The sequence below is a fragment of the Erithacus rubecula genome (genome assembly GCF_903797595.1).
Source record: "Erithacus rubecula genome assembly, chromosome: 2".
NCBI classification, from domain to species: Eukaryota; Metazoa; Chordata; class Aves; order Passeriformes; family Muscicapidae; genus Erithacus; species Erithacus rubecula.
This window is the reverse complement of record NC_136685.1, coordinates 28,675,810-28,695,765: the sequence shown is the minus strand read 5'-3', so window position 1 is coordinate 28,695,765 and position 19,956 is coordinate 28,675,810. Positions and strand designations below refer to the sequence as shown.

Genomic DNA, 19,956 nt, shown 5'->3' with positions numbered 1-19,956 from the left:
GATGCAGTGGATACCACAAAAAATGAAACACTGCAGCAAAATACAAAACGCTTTCTGCATGAGCAGAGATCATTACTAATACTTTCTGGATTTTAAAAAATGTATTTTCTCACAAAACACAGTATGTCAGATTAAAAACTAAAATCCCTTTTGTCCTCAATCTATTTTTTCAGATTTATTTTAATATATTTTCATTGCTTTTTCATTGCTTTTCAATTTTTTTTCTTTACCAGGACAAATATAAAGTGGATATAGAGGAAAAAGCACATATTAAATGCTGCAGCTTTGCTTAAAACCTACAGTTAGCAAGGTTTTGAAAGTTATGGTTAGATCCATGGTATGAAGCATTGCCATTCAAATTATGTCACCCTCTTCATTTTCTGTTTAGTTGGTTCTGTTAGGGGCTTATTTTTATTCTTCTCTTACTCCTTATGTTGCTTGCCTAGACTAAGACCTTGCATGCAGTGGAGAAAGAGAGCACATAGAGAGTAGTTTCAGTCAGGTGGAAAAGCTAAGAGCAGGATGTGCTTTGCTGTGATAAGTAACACAGGAATACACAGCCCTGATGAGCTGAGCACACTCATTTCTCTGTTCTCAGGGCTGTCCTTGAGAGCAGCACATACTAGAAATTATTTTAAATCACTTTCCTTTTGTTTCCTTCCTCTGGCTAACAAGATGCTGTATATATTTCCAATTAGCTCAACATGCTCTGATTTACTTCCTAAACATACTTCAGAGGAGAAAAAAAAATATTATCCATGAATGATACATGCATAAATGTACTTGTACATAAAACCAGGGGGAAAAAACAAAAGAAAACATGTGAAAGAATGCAGAGCATATGAAGAATATACTATAAGCAATACCTCATTTACTTTGATCTATGATTTCAGTAAATAAGGATACCTCTGTGCTGCTCCAGGTTTAGCACTTAGGTGGTCTACACTGTCCTGTTTTGGAATGCAAGACTCCAGCGTCCTTGTTCTTCACAATATTTGGAAACATGGATGTGAATTTGGACGGAATGAGCAGAAACAGAGAGATGGTCACATGCAGTGAAGGTGGAGACATGCAGTCAAATATATAAACAAAAAGCATTAAGTCACTATCTATTGAGAAAAGCTGTATTTCTTATTTTCCTATTCCAAGCACTATAAAATTTTAGATTTAAGATCAACAGTCTAAGATGTAATGAAGTATAGAATGAAAGCCATACCAGTATTTTTAAAAACCATTATACTCTACATGCTGAATGGCAGCCCTGTTATTTAATAGGTGCTATTATCCTTCCTGAGAATATATATAAACACATTAAAAAATCTCTGCTTAAGAAGATGCATATTTTGTCATTTTATTGTGAAATTCTCCTGGAAATGCAAATAAATTTCCTAATTTCATGTATTTGGATGAAATTTTCATATTCTATTGTTACATAGTCCACTACAGTAACCATTAGCAATAATTCAAGAACAAAGTAGAATAAGACTCAGTAGACTCAGATTTTTTTAAAAATAAAATGTATATAGGAATATTTCTGAATTTCTATGGTATTTTAATTTCTGCTGAAGCTACAGAATGTGTTCACAGTTTTTAATTTGGCAAAAATATTGTTGGTTTATTAATAGTTTTAATGAAATACATTATAAGATCTATTAATGGAATATTTTTTTTTCAAGCATAAAATTTGGATTTTAATGAGAAAACTCAGCAAAATTTGTAGTCCACTAAGAATCTAAGTTTTGTAATATATTTGCATCCTCCATTAGGCTCAGCAAGACTAAAATTTCTCTCTAAGATCATAAATCTTCCAACTGTCACACCAAATCATTGAACAATATATATCATATAGAGACAAGCACTACATGCTGTTTTATATACAGACAAGCTATTTACAGCTCATGATCCAAAGTTCTGTGTGCCTCTGTATATTTAACAGATTTGTGTTAGCAAATCTACACACAGAAATTTGATAATATTCCTACTGAAATTAAAAATTATTACTTCTGAGATGAAAACATAACATTTTTATACAATTCAGTGTCCAGTATTTTTAAGTGATTTGTTACTGTCTTGTACAAGGGTCCTCAGTGGTTTGCAGTGAGTGCTACTTTATGTAGCACTAAAATAATACTAACTCATGTCTTCATCTCATCTACCTATCAAGGAGTCACTTCTTCCTGATATGGCAAGTGAATAAATTCCAGAAGAACAGTCTTGCCAATGCTTTTATCAAAATTTATGTTAATAACCATTAGAAATAAATATGTTGCAAATGCATAAGTCATAGATTTAAGAAATGTATTCAGAAACAGATCTTGATTGCATTCTATATGCAAATTGGACCTATTAGTAATATAAATCTGTAAAGTACTCAAATGAAGAGTAAGATGAAGTCTGTCAAAGCCAATTACTCTGTGAAATATTATTCAAAAGTTGTGATAAACAGTTAGTTTGTTATCCCTGCTGATCCATCAGTCATTCCCCAACAGCCACTACTTCAGCTGTGATACAAGTGTATCTTAAAATAACCTTTAATTATTGAACTGAGTAGCACTGGCCCACTGCAATAAACATGTGAATTAATCAGAATAAATGTAAGCTTATAGAAAATAAAGGCAAAGCACCTTTGATTCCCTCACTGATGTTCTCTCTACAGATATTCAATGCAAAAAACTCAATGTTCTCAGAATTTCTCTTAATGTCAGAGAAAATCCTGGAACTGGTAGGTTGCAAATGCTCATTAGTATTAAGGTTAGTTTAAATTCCCCCTGTGTTCAGCAGTGCCTGACTGCTCATCTCTGGGTTTTGATGACTAGAATGCATGCAAGACTTAAAAATATGAGAAGGCACCAATTTGACATAGAAATTTAGACTCCTGTTTATCCATCTCAAAAACTTTCCCATAACAGATTCCATATCCTACAGATGCTTCCTTGTAAAATGTCTGCTGGTGGTATTAGATGATTTCAGCCTTTCTCCACAAAATTACAGCTGACGTAAAAAGGCTTATTATTTGGCATTGAGAATGGTAGTATTTAAATGAAAACCTCATTTCACTGATTTTTCAAGTCTGACAAATTCATACTCTAAAGCCAAAGGTAATCTTTCCATTGACTCAAAAAAATGAGAACCAAAATGCCTAAAAGACATAAAGTACATTTGTAAACTCTTAATAGCTGTCCCATCAAAGGGATGTGTAGCAAAAATTCTGGAAATGCAGTATCTGTAAGGAAGGGCAGCTTGGAAATGATGTTTCACTAATTTAATTTTGTAATTTATAATGCTGTTTAACTCAAATTAAAAAAAAAATACTACCCACAGTTACACACTTCCCACTTGGTATGAGTGGAATATTTTCAGTATTGAGCAAATGAGATAAATCACAGTACAAATATCAGTACTGTGTGTAGACTTTAGCAGAAGGTCAGGACTGGCACTGGTATTTCATTCTTACAGTTTTAAGTGCAACTTCATATGTTCATGTACAGATCATTTACATTAACCTCTATTACATCAATCTGTATCCTGTCACTTACTGTAATACAAAGAAAATTTTTGAATTTGCATTTAAATATAAATTGCAATATCTGCTTAAAATAAAGCCAGAACTATCTGGAAATAACATTTTTAAAAAATTACTGCTGCCAAAGCAATGGGATAACAAAACTCATGTGATTCAAACACTCATGAAAAGTAAAAAACAAAGGTGCTTACACTAATCATAAGTGATATTCAGGATAAAAAATTATTTAGAGCCCTGATGTTCTTAATCAAAACCTACCTTATTAGGAAAACCTGCTCCATGGAGGCCATCCTGATTTGGACAGAATTTACAAACAGTGCCAATTTTTACATACATCAACTAGAAAGTGTAACCAAGACCTCCAACATGTCAGCCTGTGGGGGTTTTTCTCCAACTAGGAACAGTTGGTTGAACAAAGGAAAACCAAAACCAATGAAAACAAACATGTACACAAGAATATGCTCTACAAGTATTTATCACATTATAAAGCACCACAGTGAAAGCACCAGCACCATTTACAGAAAAACAGGTAAAAACAGACTAAAGAACATTAACACAGATAATGTTCTGTTGTATCAGACAGCATATTTCGTGTCTTGTGACTATTCAGACAAACAGAAAACTTCAAGAAATGTTCATTCTTCTGTGCTTTATAACAGTTCAACAAAATGCCGAGATGATACCTAAACTGCTGTTTTATTTTGGGCTTCTGGAGGTTGGAAATCTCCACATATATGCACACTTTTAAATTTCAGAGTTCTCCTCTGAGAGTGCAAGATGCAGCAAGCCATTTTTCAACTGGGAGGAGCTGACTAGTACCTGTCATCCTCCGGAGATGCATGCTGGATATGAATCCTGGGACTAGTAGGTCGTCTCCTCTCTAGGGAGGGGGACCATCTACCCCTGTTTGCCCGTTCAATAAAACAGGAAAAAAATACCATATTTAGTTTGTGGTAAAATCAAATAGATGGGATTTGGGACTGGAAAAATACCCCAAAAAGTACTGGAAGTGTGTAATTTAATTATTTTTTTCTAACAGCTTTCCAACACCCAATTATACTTTATTTAGGGCTGCTTAATGCAGAAACATCACATCTGAAACAAAGAGAAGGTGTGCCCAAAGATGAAGAATTTAGACCAATATAAACCTTCTATATGGTGTACCACTAAGTTTTCAAATAGCCTGACATTTATGTAAGAAGCTGCAATTCCAAATTAGAAAAGACTTTTAAAGACCATATGATGGTCTTTATCTTGGTATTTTGTTAATCCCGTCCCTCCCAGCTGTTTACATGGAAAAATGTTATCTCAGTACAAAATGTAGGACTATTAATTGTAATAAAAGTTCTAGAGCATAAAGTCACCCTTTTCTGGAATGCAGTGAAAGAATACAGGTTAATTATTTAACTAAAACTAAGCTACACATATTTGTGTACAAGTAGTGGGGTCATTTTTTATCATTTGAAAATATATCGTGGAAGTGTGTGCATCCAGTTTCCTCTTCAGTTTATTTCTCTTCATCTCTGCAGTACATGCCAGCACATTATGTTATACAACTAAAATCAACTAAAAGGAGCTGAATTGAGAATGAAAACTGGTGAATTATGTGATTTTTTTTTTTCTTGAAAAAGGTAATTCAAACTAGAATTACAGATACTATCACTACTATATATATATATATATAATTATATAATTATATATATATACTAACTAGACTGATGTTGCTTATTTTTTTGGGATGTTATATGTTTGTAATGCAACAAGTGTATGCATAACAATTTACAATACTAAAACAAATTGATTTACTGACAAATAGCAAAATGTTTGCATAAACTGAGAACAAATATCTAATATTTCCCTTCCTGAGGCATTCTTCCAGTCCATGTAATAAGGAAAAGGGTTTGATTTATGAAACATGCAAATAACAAAGGCTTCAGGGACATGAGCATTATTTTAACAGTTAGGTAGGTCTTTCAGATGTTTTAAGAGCAAATAGGTTGTTAGTAGTTCTTTTTCTCTCCAAAGCAAGAGTTAAAGAAAATGTTATGCATCAGTGCACTCAGTCAAAGCCCTTAATATGCTGATATCCACTACAGATATTAAAGAGCATTTGATAGAATTAACTGGGTAATTCAGTACGAATTTCCAGAACATGCTCCCTTTCATTGAATGCTGAATGACTGTGAGCCACAATACAACACCAACATGTAACTGCCTATGTCTTTACATGGTTGGAAAGAACCAGAAAGACAGTATGCCACAGACCTAATGCAAACAGTTATTTCACTGCACATTATCTTAAATGGAAATGGGGGTATTCGACTGCTAAGGGCATGAAATACAAAAAACAACATGAAATCAGGACAAGCTTTAATTGGATCAACCTCCCAGGTATGTGTTATGATTAGGTAACAGGTGTAACTATTGAGCTTTGTCTATTGTTTAGATAGTTGTGACCAGCTGATGGCAAACCTCATGTTTTGATTCCCACTGCAGTGAAGCACCTCAGAACAAATTCACACAGCTGTTGGGGCTGTATTTTGCAGGTTTGCTGACCCTTGTACATGACCTAATCCCTGGGCTGTGCTCCTCAGTTTCATTTGTTCAGATCTCCACTAAGTCATGTCTCAGGCCAAAGGCAAACCAGAAGTACCAATCAGTGCAACTGCACTTGTGCTAATATTGTAATACACTCAGCAACTGCTTGAAACAGCAGAAATGTAGAGGGTAAATAATAGCCAAATTACATATTATTAACTATCACTGACTGCAATCTTAAATCAGTCTGTAGAACATGCTACTACGATGAGAAACCATTCCTAAATCAGATCAGAGTCTGCCTTGAACCTCATGTCTGTTTTCCTGACCAGATATTCAGTGTTGAAAAGAAATTTCTCCATTCTAAAGAAATAGCACCCAATTTACAAGGAAAAAAGCAGAAATTTCGAGACACAGTGAAAAGGATAATAATGAAAAAACCTAAAGCATAATGAAGTAGTAGCAGAAAAAGTAACTTTCAATGGCTACAGAGGACAATTATAAACTTAAAGATGTCTTGCAGGTCATCAAAGCGATTTCAACTACAGAAAGAAAAACAAATTAACAAAACAGCTTGAAATAAATAGAGGGTAGATGATGGGAAAAGAAAAAAAAGGCAGGTATGGTGCAACTGCATAGAGGTATTAGGAGGGGATTGATATTTTTTAATATCTTTGAGTATACTGTGCAAAATAGAAGTATATGAGGGACTAAACTCTGAACAAAATCACAAAAAAGGAAGAAAAATCCTCTGCCAAAGCCACACATATCTTACTAATGAAACTATCAAGAATAAATTTAATATGAATTTACTTAACAAGAGCTTTCTTGCTTATGAAGGATCCCAAGTAAAAACCTCCTATTTAGAACTTCTAAAAGCTAAGAAAAACTTTTACAGTGATGGGCAATTTTTCTGTATCAGACCCACTGATGATTTGGCTAAAATAGATGTTTAATAGCAATAGAGGTCATTAATATAGGCTGAACACTTTCCTTTATGAGGAACATGCAAATGATGCAGATTCTGCACAGTGCCCAGTGGACAGAGGTTACTGGACATGAATTCTAAAGACATAATAGACAGAACTGCTTCACATCAGGACACATGTAGCTTTGAGTATAAAATTTTTAGTACTGTATAATTACCAGTTAGTGTTTCATTGAATGTTTAATTTGATTGGTGGCATCTTGAAATAAGTACAGAACACAGTGCTCAAGTTTATATGCAATTATATTAAGTTACTGCTCATAGATGAAGGCAGCTGTATATATTTACACACTCCATTATTAATACAATATTACAATAGTTTAAAAAATATGTAGAAAAATATTTATATTTCATTCTGAGTGGCTCTAAGTTAGATGATTGTTTTCTGTTTTTTAATAACTATGTTCATATAATCTGTAATGTCTTGAGCTCATACTTAAAAAGGAATAAACTACTCTAGATCCATCAGGGATACCTCAACAGAACATTGGTCACTTCTCTTCAACAAGAGCATAACTCTAGAGCACAGTTCCAACCAAGAAGCAGAAGGAAGTGGGGAGAAAGGAAAGGGAAATTATAAACAAAAAAAATCAGGTGACACCCTATGCAAAGCAGTAAGTACATTCTTAGTGCCTTTCTTCACACATCCTGTCCCACAATAAAGAAAATAACACAACTGTTACTACCACTACACTCTGTATTAACTGAAAAAGCACTATTAACTTCTATACTAGTTAAATATGTATTGCACAGATAAAATCATAATTCTGTCCTACTCCCACTCAAAGAGAGCCTATTATTGCCTTTAGTGAGCCTAAAATCTCACTCTAAAGTGGTATAATTGTTAGGTAATGATGAAAAGTTCTCCCATGGAAGCATCATTTTACAACAATAATATTTGATTCAACTAAAATTTCGAATCAAGCTATTGTAATTGTAGAAGCACAGAAAGCATCCATAACATGCCTTCACAATGTATGTGACACAGTAATATTTCATTTAAATTGTAAACATGCCTTAAGACTTATGTGAACCTTAATATCAGAGCAAAACAACCCTAATGCAGTTGCAAAAGCATATGCAGCAGATTGAAGAAAGCAATGATGTTTGGCTGTTTTGTAAAAAATACATCAGTATTGATACAGTTCTGGTTTGAAATGTGGGAGTTTTCTTGTACTTTCTAATTTATGCCACTGCTTTAATAGCAGTCCACAGAAAAAACAAGAAACAGATGTAATGCTTTTTTAGCAAATGACGATGAAGTTTCACAACCAAGTGGTAGTTTCAAAATACTTAACACTGCAATGCTATTATCAGCATACTGAGGACTTTTGTAAACAATGAACATTAGCTTGAACTAAAAAAAAGGAAGTAGCCAGAAGCAGTTATAAACTCCAACACACAATTTACATGACATACATGAATATAAGAGCAAAAATGTCTACAAATACCAAAGCAGACAAGAATGTACAAGAATGTAGAATATTCATATGAAGAAAAACAAAACTTATAAAGATCACCAGCACAGATGACAAGAAATTCATAAGTTTTTATTTTATACCTTTCTCGTTCTGGTGAATGCAAACTAGTATCTGGTCTCAAGCAGTTGGTACTAGCACTCCTAGCCCTGTCAAGGGAGGGCTGCAGTTCACTAGTGCCAGTGCATTGCATCCAATGGTAGAAGAGAAAGAAAAAGAAAACAAAGAAAGGAATACAATGTTAGATATTAACTCATAAAATAATGCTCTCTTTACAGAAAATGTAAAATCACAATGATTTAATTAAGGAAAACATAAAAGAGTTGACTGGATGATAGTGTCAAGATTTGTTTAGAAAATAAAAGCAAACAAAAGGCTGCTAGAAGTTTTTTGCAAATATCATTGAAATGTTTAAAACTGAATGAGACAGAACATCATCCACTTGTAAGAAAAGTGGAATGAGAAATACCAAACAATAAAGTTATATCCTTATAACAGCAATAAGTCATAAGCCAACATAAAAGAATGTGATCCACTATATGTCATGTGAAATCCCTTTACAGTGAAGCTCATTTATTCTGCAAAATCCATATCAGATACCAAACAAATGGGGGGATTAATCCTCAGTGTCTTACCTAACCAGCAGATCATCTCCAAATTTCGATATTGGTGAATTAAGGCAATCATGAAGGAGTGAAATATCCTGTCTAATCACGGATTTGGTCTTAGCACATGCAGGAAGAGTTGAGCTTTGTAAATTAAAATTATTTAAACAAAATGAAAATAAATTTGACATGTAACAGAAATCTCATACATAAACAAAAGAATGCAATAAAGAAAAACATGCAACATATAATTTTAACAGTGAAGACAACTAATACAAAGTAGTTTGGTTTAGTTTTTGTTTTTTTTTTTGTAATACAGGTGTTAATTTAAACAATTAGATTTAGTTATTTTAAGGATTTATCCCTTATGTCTCAGTCACAAAAATGTATGAAACATTTTGTTATTTTTTTCTTTAACCAGGGAAGTCTATTTATGTTTTTTAAAAAGAAGCTAACTACTTAAAGGGGACTAAACACTTAACTAAATACTAACTAACACTACTAAACACTTCTTACCTGTATAAGTTCCAATGAGTACCATTTTCTAGTAAAGGCATCTTGGGTGGTAACGTTTTATAGTGCCTAACAGAACTTCTTGAATGTGGTGGGACACAGGACAAAACAAAAACATGCCAGAAATAAAAAGACAGGTAAAGGCAAGCCAAGACTGACAAGAACATAAAATAAATTCATAATATTCTATTATGTTGTATAGCTGTAGGAGTAGATATCTCATATATGTTTTTCTCTAGTACTGCCACAGCTATCTAGAGGGAAAATTTTGTATTAATCATTTTCTCAATGAAGTGCATGAACTTATGCAAATAATATTACAGCTCAGATGTTTTCTTGAAATGGAAGCAATATATATTACATTTAAAATAGTGCTTTAAGTTAATATTAAGTTTATTCTTTATTTCTCTTAGAGTTGCCTTACTTAGACCTGCAGAGTTTTTAACTAAGTAACAAAGCATAAAAGTCTTGCTAAAAAAGGGATATATATATATATAGAGTATAAAAAAATTTAATTACAGATGTATTAGCAGCTGGCTTTTTTGAATGTGGGTCTTTTCAAAGTGGTGTATCAGCTTCAAAATGTACCAGTAATTAAATGTTATTAATTATAAGCTAATTTTAAAACTTTGGAGAAGTACTACATAAGCCAACAGAGCAGCACGAAGGCAGATGTCTAATACCATCATAGATTTTAGAGAAGGAAATGTTTATTTTATCAGCCAGCTCAACTCAATGAACAAGAGAGAAATTTAAAGGCAGACAGTGCTGCTGAATGGGAATTATGGCCATTTAATGGGTAAGGGTTAATAACAACATTCTAAAAATTTTCCTTATACTCTTACTAGGACACAACTATGGAACTACTAGGAGAGGGAACAGCAGGCTTGAGGATTTTACAGCATCAGAACGGCCTGTCCTGATAGGACCTTTTGATTCCTCAGACCAAAACACAGCAGGATGAACATTAGAAACCTGGCTGTGCCACAGACAGATGAATCAACTCTCTGCCTGGAAATACCTCAGCTCTCAACAGAGGGACTTAGACCCTGCTTGTGTGGGTTTAGTGGACACCACAGGTGACTTCTCTATCAGAGGGCACTGAAACATCACAAAGGAGGAATAAAGGAATGGTTGTCATCAGGCCAATGCTGGCATATGAGCAGATATTACCAATCAAAGTAGGGCTGATCTAAGACATGGAATGTGACAACCCATGCTCTGTAGCATAGGTACCCACCTTTCCAGCATTTCTGCTATTAGTTAATAATTGCATACAGAGCAACAGGATGGATAGCTAGGACTAGTATTCCAAACTGGTGCATTAAACTCACCATGTATCTTAACTTTGTAGCTTGGACTACCTAATTTCTTTCATTTATCATGAAACCATTAACATTTCTTTCCCATTTTAAGCTGAGGCTGTCCCAAGGACTAAATAAACCATTGTTCAGTCAGCTGCCTATAAAACAAGGATAAAGCCTTAGAAAAATTCTAACATGAATAAATGTTGGAATACACTAGAAATAGGAAAGGACAAAAGAAGGCATAGAACAAATTTTTCCTGAAACTGTTTTCAAAACTATCCTTTCAAGAATGTATATTGCCAGTTTGGGGGTATTATTTAGAATTGAGGTGTATAAGCCTCAGAGTTAAATTTAAATGAATCAATCTATTGTCATCTATTGTTTTTATATTCACCTTCAGTACATTATTGTAAGTACCATAGTATACCACTACTATTACTTTTTAAGGGTGAATTTTTTTGGGTTTTTTGATCACAAAAATACAGTAATAATAAAGAGAATAAATAAAAAGGCAAGGAGGAGCTCAAGGCTCTGAATTCAGCGTAGCTGTTACCTAACTCTACTGCTGTCCTTGCACAACTTTTTGCTGTGACCAGACTGGTTTGGTAGATTTGTAAAACTTTTAGAAAGCTAATGGCTTGACAAAGTATACCAAACGTTTACAGTGCTGTATTTACTTCATTAATTGAGACTTTAAGCAGTGCCATTAAAAAATTACAATGACAATTATAATCTTTAAAAGGGAAAGGAGAAAGCACAGGGCTGAGGGCAGGAAGAGGGTGAATCTACAGAATATAGAGCAAAAGGGACATGGGAAGGAGTAGGGAAAAATTGCTATTATCTGACAATAAACAAACACAAAATAACAAGAAGTTAAATTATTAAAACCTGAAACCTAAAATCTTGAGGAAAAAGCCTTTTCAGCTGAAGTATGAGAATGGAAATGTTTCTGTTGATAATAAAGACTAATTTAGCAGCTTCACTGACAGAGATTTTTTGAACGTGTACATATTTATTATTTTAGTTTTATACTACTCTGCTTTAAAACAGAACCCTATCACAACATCTTCAATACTCCTTCAAATTTGATGATGAAGATTCAAGCAAGCCAAGACATTTAAAAAACTAAACTATGTTGTAAGAGAAAATCCTACATTAAGTAAATGAATAACGGCGCTAAGACAACATGGTTTAACATTTGATGATTTTAAACATTTAGCACTGACACAAAAGTCTAATCAACAGCCAGATTCTTGAAGGGACCAAAGGTAACTACCTGGTTCAATTAGTTGAATGATTAATTACTTTAACTTCAAATTACATTTTTACTTTTTGCAAATGAAAGATGTTCTACACAATGTAATGGATTTTTAACAAGGTTAACAGACATGGTGGAAAAAAAAGGTGGTGGAGCAGACTTTGATATTTTTAGATAAAGATATTTCAGTCCTGTTTAGTTTCACAACACTGGAAAATGGTAAAATGGGGAGATCCAAGCTTTGGAACAAGAGATTAATTGAAGATTAAGATGGGCCCAAAGTACAACTTTACATGTGGATCCAATTTATAGAATAATTTTTCAATGCAAAACAAGTAATACAAAACCCCTCAAATCTGGGACTTCCAGTAAAGCCCTTGTACATCAGTATTTATTCCTGTGCAAGTGACTAAATCAGCATGAGATTAGGTGTCACAACAAGCAAAGACTGTTTAATTGTGCATGGCTGCTATATAAACATAAAAATGCAAATAAAAGAAAACAAAACCAACCAAAAAAACCAAAGTTTGAAATTATAACAATGCCATCATGCATTGGGAGATCAGGGCTTTTGTGACTAGACAGAAAATCTACCACAAAATACAACTGCAAAACCAAAGTTTCTTCAACTCTTTTAACCCCTACCTCTGAGGTGCAAAAACAGATAGACACATCTGAATCTGAATTAAGACAAACAAAAAAAGAACAACTGACATCTGGATCACAATGTACTTGAAAGTTCTACATTTACTGGGACTAAATACCACCATGGAAAAAACGCTGGGCACACAAAGAATGGAGAGCTAACCAGATGTGTCCATGATTCCCACATTCCTGTATTTACCTGATGGTATGTAGGCACTCTGCACTTCTTCCTCGCTTTGCTCTGGGCAGCATAAGAAGCTCACTGCACAGACAGGATGGATGGTGAGTGAAACAGATATAGTTATGAAGCATTAGATGACATGAGTTATGCCAATGATAAGCAAATGAAAACATAAAAAGAAATGAAAAGCCTTCACCCAGATAGTCTGATTAGTCTGCATGTCTCAAAAAATGCATGTAGTAACTACAGTTTCAACAAATTCATTTTAATGTAGCACCTCCTTCTGTGATATTTTTCTTTAAAATTCAGAATTACTATTTCAGAGCTCATCATGATGAAACAAATAGATAAAATGGCTACAGTTTTCTAATAACCTCCTGTCTTGTGAACTAATTAATGGAGAACTGCTTTAGGAAAAAAAAGAAAGATGCCTGTTGTTTGTTTTGTGTTGGGTTTTGTGGCTTCATAAGCTGCAAAATCATACACATAAAAGCAGTGAAGGTTTGATCATGATTTAGTGCAGCTTGGTTTATAAGAAGAATAACCAGTCACCCTTTAGGGAAAATCAAAAATATATGCTCATTAGAAATACTGTATTTAGCCAAACATAAATTCTGACTCACAGCTCTTCAAGGTATTTTATAATGACAATCCTAAAGAAACTAACAAAAAAGCTAGTCAGCTTTCAGACTTTTTATTTCTAATTCTTTCGAATTGAGGAAAATCAGCCATCTATTCTATTTTTCTTATACTGTAATCAAACATATACTATAGCCAGCAAAATGGTGAAATTAATGCATATTTATGCCTATGGTAAATATGACTATGATATGAAATATCCCTTGAATTAAGCCTGCAGTTTAAAGCACTTCAACACAATCAGAAAGACCAAGCTCCAAAACTCCTATCATTGTAAACATGAAATTAAAGGTAAGCTTCATGGAAACATGCTAATTTTAAAAGAAGCAGGGAATCCCATGAAGCACTATGGCAAAAAAAAAAAAAAAGAGAGAAAACATTACAAAACAGATAAAGCAGCAGTTGTTCAATGTGTTTCACACTTCATGCCTTTATAAAATGATCTATTTCATTGATACACTATAAGCATTATTTATCTCATAAATAATGGCTTGTGAGTCATATAAGATTCAATTACATCTGGAGCCACCAGCTTGATGCAACAATATGTACTAGAGTTGAATTGAATTTTTAAATTTTCTTTCTAAGCCAAATTTCTATTCACAGCTGCAGAGGACTGACAGAATTTATATGCAGGTTTCCCAACTACAAACAACCATGGATTTTAGGAAGAAAGTTACTATTTTCTTTAGAGTTGCAAAGTAGATGCAAAGTCGACATTAAATCATTGGGTACTTTGTTAATATTTACATTTCCTAAGCCAAAGAGTATCTAATTGGCCCAAAGTAAATAAATGACTAATAAAAAAGTCATCCTGAAAAGTGATATAAAATAGCAAATCCACATGAAACATTCGAGTTAAGAAAAAAAAAAGGAAAAGAACTATCAAGAAGATTACCAAAATTGTGAGCATATGCAGTTCTCTGAAAAACTAAATCTGGTTTGGGAGACATTTAAAGTAGAGATTATTATTCTCAAATAAATGTTTTCTATACTCATAATTAACAGATTTTAATAAAAGAAACACAAAGAAAAAAAAGTGCCATGCTCTTCAAAATTTGGCAATGATTTCTTAATAAAAAGCTCTTCCTAACAGTTTATATATATATTCATACATGTGTGTATATATGTATATAAATATATATAAAACTGTTGAAGTGGACAAGAAATTTCCACTAAATTTATTGCAACAGATGCTTCTGTAAGATAGTGGTAGTAACTATTTTTACAAAGACCTATATTACTATTTAATATTAATTTTGAACCAGTAACAGATCACTGAGAAAATTTTGAAACTAATCAGCAACTGTAATTTCTGGCATGTAATTATCAGATAATTCCTCAGCTTTCAAGCCAAGTTTGTATTAGATATCTATGTGAATGTAATTCTTTAGATAAAGGGTTCACTAAATGCACCACTCATAATATCTACACTACTCATAATATTTTAAAAAGTTGGGGGTTTTTAATTCTTGTATGTGACAGAGGATCTTTCTCAAGAAAACACAGTTTTGGATATGATGCTATTCTTTTGTATTGAAAGCTGTCAAAACCTGCCAGAATTAAATAGCCTTCACAACTGAGCAAATCTGGGGGAAAAGATAAAAAAGGAAAATGGGGAAAAGGGGACCACTGCAGACAAGATTATTATTCCAGGACACCAGGTACATGGACCCATTTTAAATCCTGCAAATAAGCCATGTACATCCCACATGTCTGATCTTTAAAATTCCAAAAAAAGGTTTGTTAACACTGAAAAGATTCTGACCAAATCCAGCAGCCCATTGCTCATCCCCAGGAAAGACTCAATGTAAACCCAGCTCCTCTCCAACCACAATCCATGCACATATCACCAGTTATGTCTAGGTTTGAGGCTTTACTAAAAGAGAAATTTCTAGACAGTTAACTGTCTATATTTATACTGACAAAAGTTACTTTTTAAAACCTTTTTTTCTTCAAATCTGATGAATAAGAAATCAATTGAATAAAGATCTTCAGGAATCTTTTGAATATATCACTGCCTGAAATAAATAAAAACTGAAAAAACTTGCAACAAGTGGACAGTACTTAATTCGCCTAACTATAAATCTGACTACTATATTTAGAAACAACTTTAATTCACCTCTGAAAGAAAATTCACTACAAAAATCCAACGTAGTCAATTCTGTACATACTTCTTGCCTATAAAACTGAGTTTTTAAATGAATTCCTACACCTATGTTACTACACCACAAAAGTAAAACAGGCAAGATCATATACAAAACTGAACTAGCTTAACTGCAAGAGCCATCTGTTACTCAGTCTTTATGCTGCTTCAAAACTGGCCAAAGATTTCCAGAGGTTTTTATGATTTAATGTTAACATGCTTCCACATAACGATGAAATGTATTTTCTGTATTGATGTTTCTGGAAAGATTTTGTTATACTTAATTCTAAAAGTAGTTACTTACTGCCAAAAAAAAAAAAAAATCAAAGACATTACTATGCCAATTTATCTTATCTGAATGGTAAGTTTGTTATTATAGTCTAGCTATATGACTTCTTTAAAGCAAACAATCTCCCATACAGATTGATAATCTGTGTGACTGTCATTATTATTATTCACAATTGCTGAGCCGAAATACATTTCTAACCTTTTTTTTTGCAGCTACAAACTAAACAGAAATTCTAATTTCTTCCATTTTATCAGAATATCATTCCTAGACACCTGAAAACAGTGCCTACTAGGAGAGGTCTCATGTTCTCCGAGTGTAGCCACTCCAAGTATTCCAGGGAGAGATGTGTATGTGTCACACATCTAAGACTGGAAGCTTTTGCACACTACAGCTAGTACTGCAACTCTCCTTGCTATGCCTAGGTAATGTACAAAGTACACTAGAATGTAACATAAGATGCTGGGAGGCTGCACCCATAGATGTCCAAAATTCATAAGCACATGAATCCAAACCAGCATGCATCCAGCTCCCAGCTAGGAGGAGTTCATGTCTGGTATTTCACTGTCTAGCACAACTGTTAAATTCTGGTGCATTACAAGAAGAGCTAGGGAATACATGAACATGTATGGCTTTCTAGCTAAAACCTCTGGGCTTTATTTAGGAAAAAAACAATAGAATATCTAAGACAAACAAAGAAGAATCCTTTATCTAGATACCTGCAATTACTGTAAATTCAGTACCCAGTTTTACAAAAAAAAAAAAAAAAGGTGTAGATTATTTAATAGTGGCACTAGATTTATCAGTTATGATGAATTCTCTCCCTTCTCTATCGCTATCAGTCACATTTCTAACAAAAACTTGAAAATTAGGCAAACTGACAAAGATGTTTCTAAACTTCTTTCCATGTTCAGGCTGACAATGTACCTTTCTTGATCAGATAAATACTGACTATCCATCTCTCTGGATCTGTAATCAACTGGAGTTCTGGAGGCATCATGGTGTCTAGTTGGAGAACGTGATCTTCTCATTTGATGAATTTCATCTAAACTCCTGAAAAGCAGAAATATGCATGATAATCTTGTTTTGTCATGAACAACAATGGATCACGGTACAAGTTGGTTGAAGAAAGTTTTTTAATAATGAATTATTAATACTTGATTTCTGAAAGAATGACATTAAAAATTATGCAATTTATACATGCCACAATTATCCTACAAATATACTTAAGTGGCTTCATAGAATATTTAGCCACTGACTGAAAAAAAATATCCAAACTTATGTATTAGTTATGGTACACAGATGATGAATGAATCACAGAGAAAATATGAGTAGAAAGATATAAGTCGTACAAAGTTATGATTCATTCCATGAGTGCTCTTGCGTGACTAATAAAAGCATACATCAAATTCAAATACTGCACTAATAAATTTAGATACAAAACCCAAGCTTTAAAATCGTGAAACATTCCTGAACAAGAGGAAAGTCAATAATGACACATTTTAGACACATGAAATGCTGCCTACCTCTGTAATGGCACATTTGGTAAACGTGAACGGGGCCTGCCCTGATCGTCACCACGGTGAGGAGACACAGAACGTGAACGATGATGTGTTGTTGCTCTTTGCTGTTCTGGCACAGTTAGCGTTGTGGATTTACCTTCTCTAGTACTAGACCTATAACCTACTGGCAAGAGGGTAATAACAAAAGGCAATTAGACAACAGAGGTCTGGGTTTAGAAAGAATTCAGATGGCTAGTCTTCCAGGAGAATGTATCCAAACGATTACACAACTTTCAGGTCATCATTCAGCTGTAGTACGCTCCAATGTATCATGCACAATTAATTACTAGCATTACCTTTAAATGTCTACATCTACAGAGACTGAAAAAATGAGACTTTTCAATGTATTGGAAGATGTGGAGCAGTTTTCTTACTTGGGGAAGAAAATTTTGGGTATTTTTGTGTATATTAAAAATATTTGAAAGGAATCTGAACAGTGCAGGTTTACTTCATCTGAAAAATGGAGAAACCATGCTTGCACACAACAGCACACACTCACATAGGGCTGCTCACATGTAAAGCATCTTTCTGCCTCTTGTTTCAGTTAAACACAAAGATGTTCTCCTACTGAACTTGGAAAAACCACCTACTAGGATTTAGAGAATGTTTGACTAAATATTGGGTGTTGCATAATTTGCACAATATTTTTTCCAAATACTATGACTAAGTGGCAAAATTTCTTTCAGTATTTTTAAATAGGATTTAAAAAAATCAGTAGAATGTTAGTACATTTTCAAAATATCAATATTGTTGTGCCTTTTCCTATGTAGCACACACTCTTTGTCTTGTTATACATTTTGACTCCCATTCTAAAACTGACAATGAAACTCAGTAAGATAATAGCTTTCAAAAGGTACCTGTTATCCTCCTAAAAGAGCCTAAGGAGATCAGCTCAGACTTCACTTGCTCATTTCTAGACATTTAAATGAGATTACAAGAATCACTTGACAGAAAATCCCTTAATGATACAGAAAGTCATTCCTTAAATCATCTCTCAATCACTTCACAAATTCTTGCTTAGGTATCAAAATAATAATTCTCTGAATTTGTCTAGCATTAAAGTTACTGTAATGTGTGATTTTGTTCAGCTAAAACAACAGGCTATATCAGAAAACTTTTAATGCAGGAAAGGTCTATGATTTGTCACCCAATTGTCAGTTGGAGAAATTTAATAAATTTAATAATTGCACTTTTTATGGATCTCACTACAGGGTTTTAACTTTGACCTTTTTTCATATTTTATATAGTTTGTCCAATTCTTCTAGTTCTTTCTGGTCTTCTACCAAATTACAAACAGTCCCTCTTTTAAAAGTGTGCCCTGTATTCAGAGTCTGCATTGGGCTTGGTCATGTATTCAGTGACATTTAATAATCTCTTTAGCTGAAAATTTGAACCCTGACCACAAACATCAAAGAAGCACTCACAATTTTTTCCCCAAATGTGTAAGAGTTTACCCATGTATCCTAATGGCCTTTAAAAGCTGACAACACACATGAAACTATCTGCTGGGATTTATCAACCTTTTAACAAAGCAGGACTCCAGTGTTCTGCAGGTTTTGATATGTGGTGATGCTGGAGTACCTTACCTGCCAAAAAAGTGTTTTGGAGTTCTGTAATAAAATTATAAAGAAACAGGAGGATCTTCCTGATCTCAGGACAAGGATTGGGTAAAATTTTGAAGTAAAAGTGGGACTCCCTCAGGACTTTAATGGAGATTCACAAACCAGGATTGCTGCAGAAAAGGTCTAGGTTTTTTATTAAAGGAAGAAAATAGCTGGAATAGCTAGAAGCTGGATGTATTCCCTTTCCAAAGATAACTAAATCTAAGATGTATTTGCAAAAATATATTTCATTTTCCAAATAAGCTTGTATTACAAAAAATCCTGTCATCTCTATCAGAAGGAAGAGAAGTTTACACATATTAAACACTTAAAACCAATGAAATCCTAAACTTCTGTTCAATCTTTAGGCAATTGTACTAAAATAAATACAATTTAAATTTAAAAAATGAAATATGAATTTGATTTTAAAATATATTTATAGAGCATTTCTGGTCTCCCTAAAAAACTGTACATAGGATTATCCTGTAAACTCAGAAGTCTAGTAGTCTAGTAGTCTAGCCTACAGAAACACTATTTCATGTTATATTGCAGTGTGTGTACACAAAGTTCATAGAACACAGGCAGTAATTCATACTTATCCCAAGTATTAATTCAAGAATTGTTGAACTGGTCAAATCACACCCCTACTTTCACAGTGACCATGACAGTGACAGCAACAGTAACAT

General features: G+C 33.5%; 1 protein-coding gene across 38 annotated transcripts in view; it reads right to left on the bottom strand.

Moving 5' to 3' along the window:
- RIMS1 (regulating synaptic membrane exocytosis 1) overlaps positions 1-19,956 on the bottom strand; it is a 299,994-nt gene that overhangs the window by 85,055 nt on the left and 194,983 nt on the right. For 12 of the 38 annotated variants that reach the window (XM_079299113.1, XM_079299101.1, XM_079299116.1 and 9 more), the window contains 2 exons: positions 17,634-17,793; positions 17,035-17,160 (listed from right to left, as the gene is read on the bottom strand). In XM_079299113.1, the coding sequence (XP_079155239.1) occupies positions 17,035-17,160; positions 17,634-17,793 (286 nt within the window). Of the gene's footprint in view, positions 1-906; positions 985-4,342; positions 4,427-8,610; positions 8,701-9,162; positions 9,277-9,648; positions 9,727-13,054; positions 13,118-17,034; positions 17,161-17,633; positions 17,794-19,956 lie in introns of all 38 variants that reach the window. The other 26 variants (XM_079299111.1, XM_079299134.1, XM_079299136.1 and 23 more) reach the window with 7 other exon arrangements.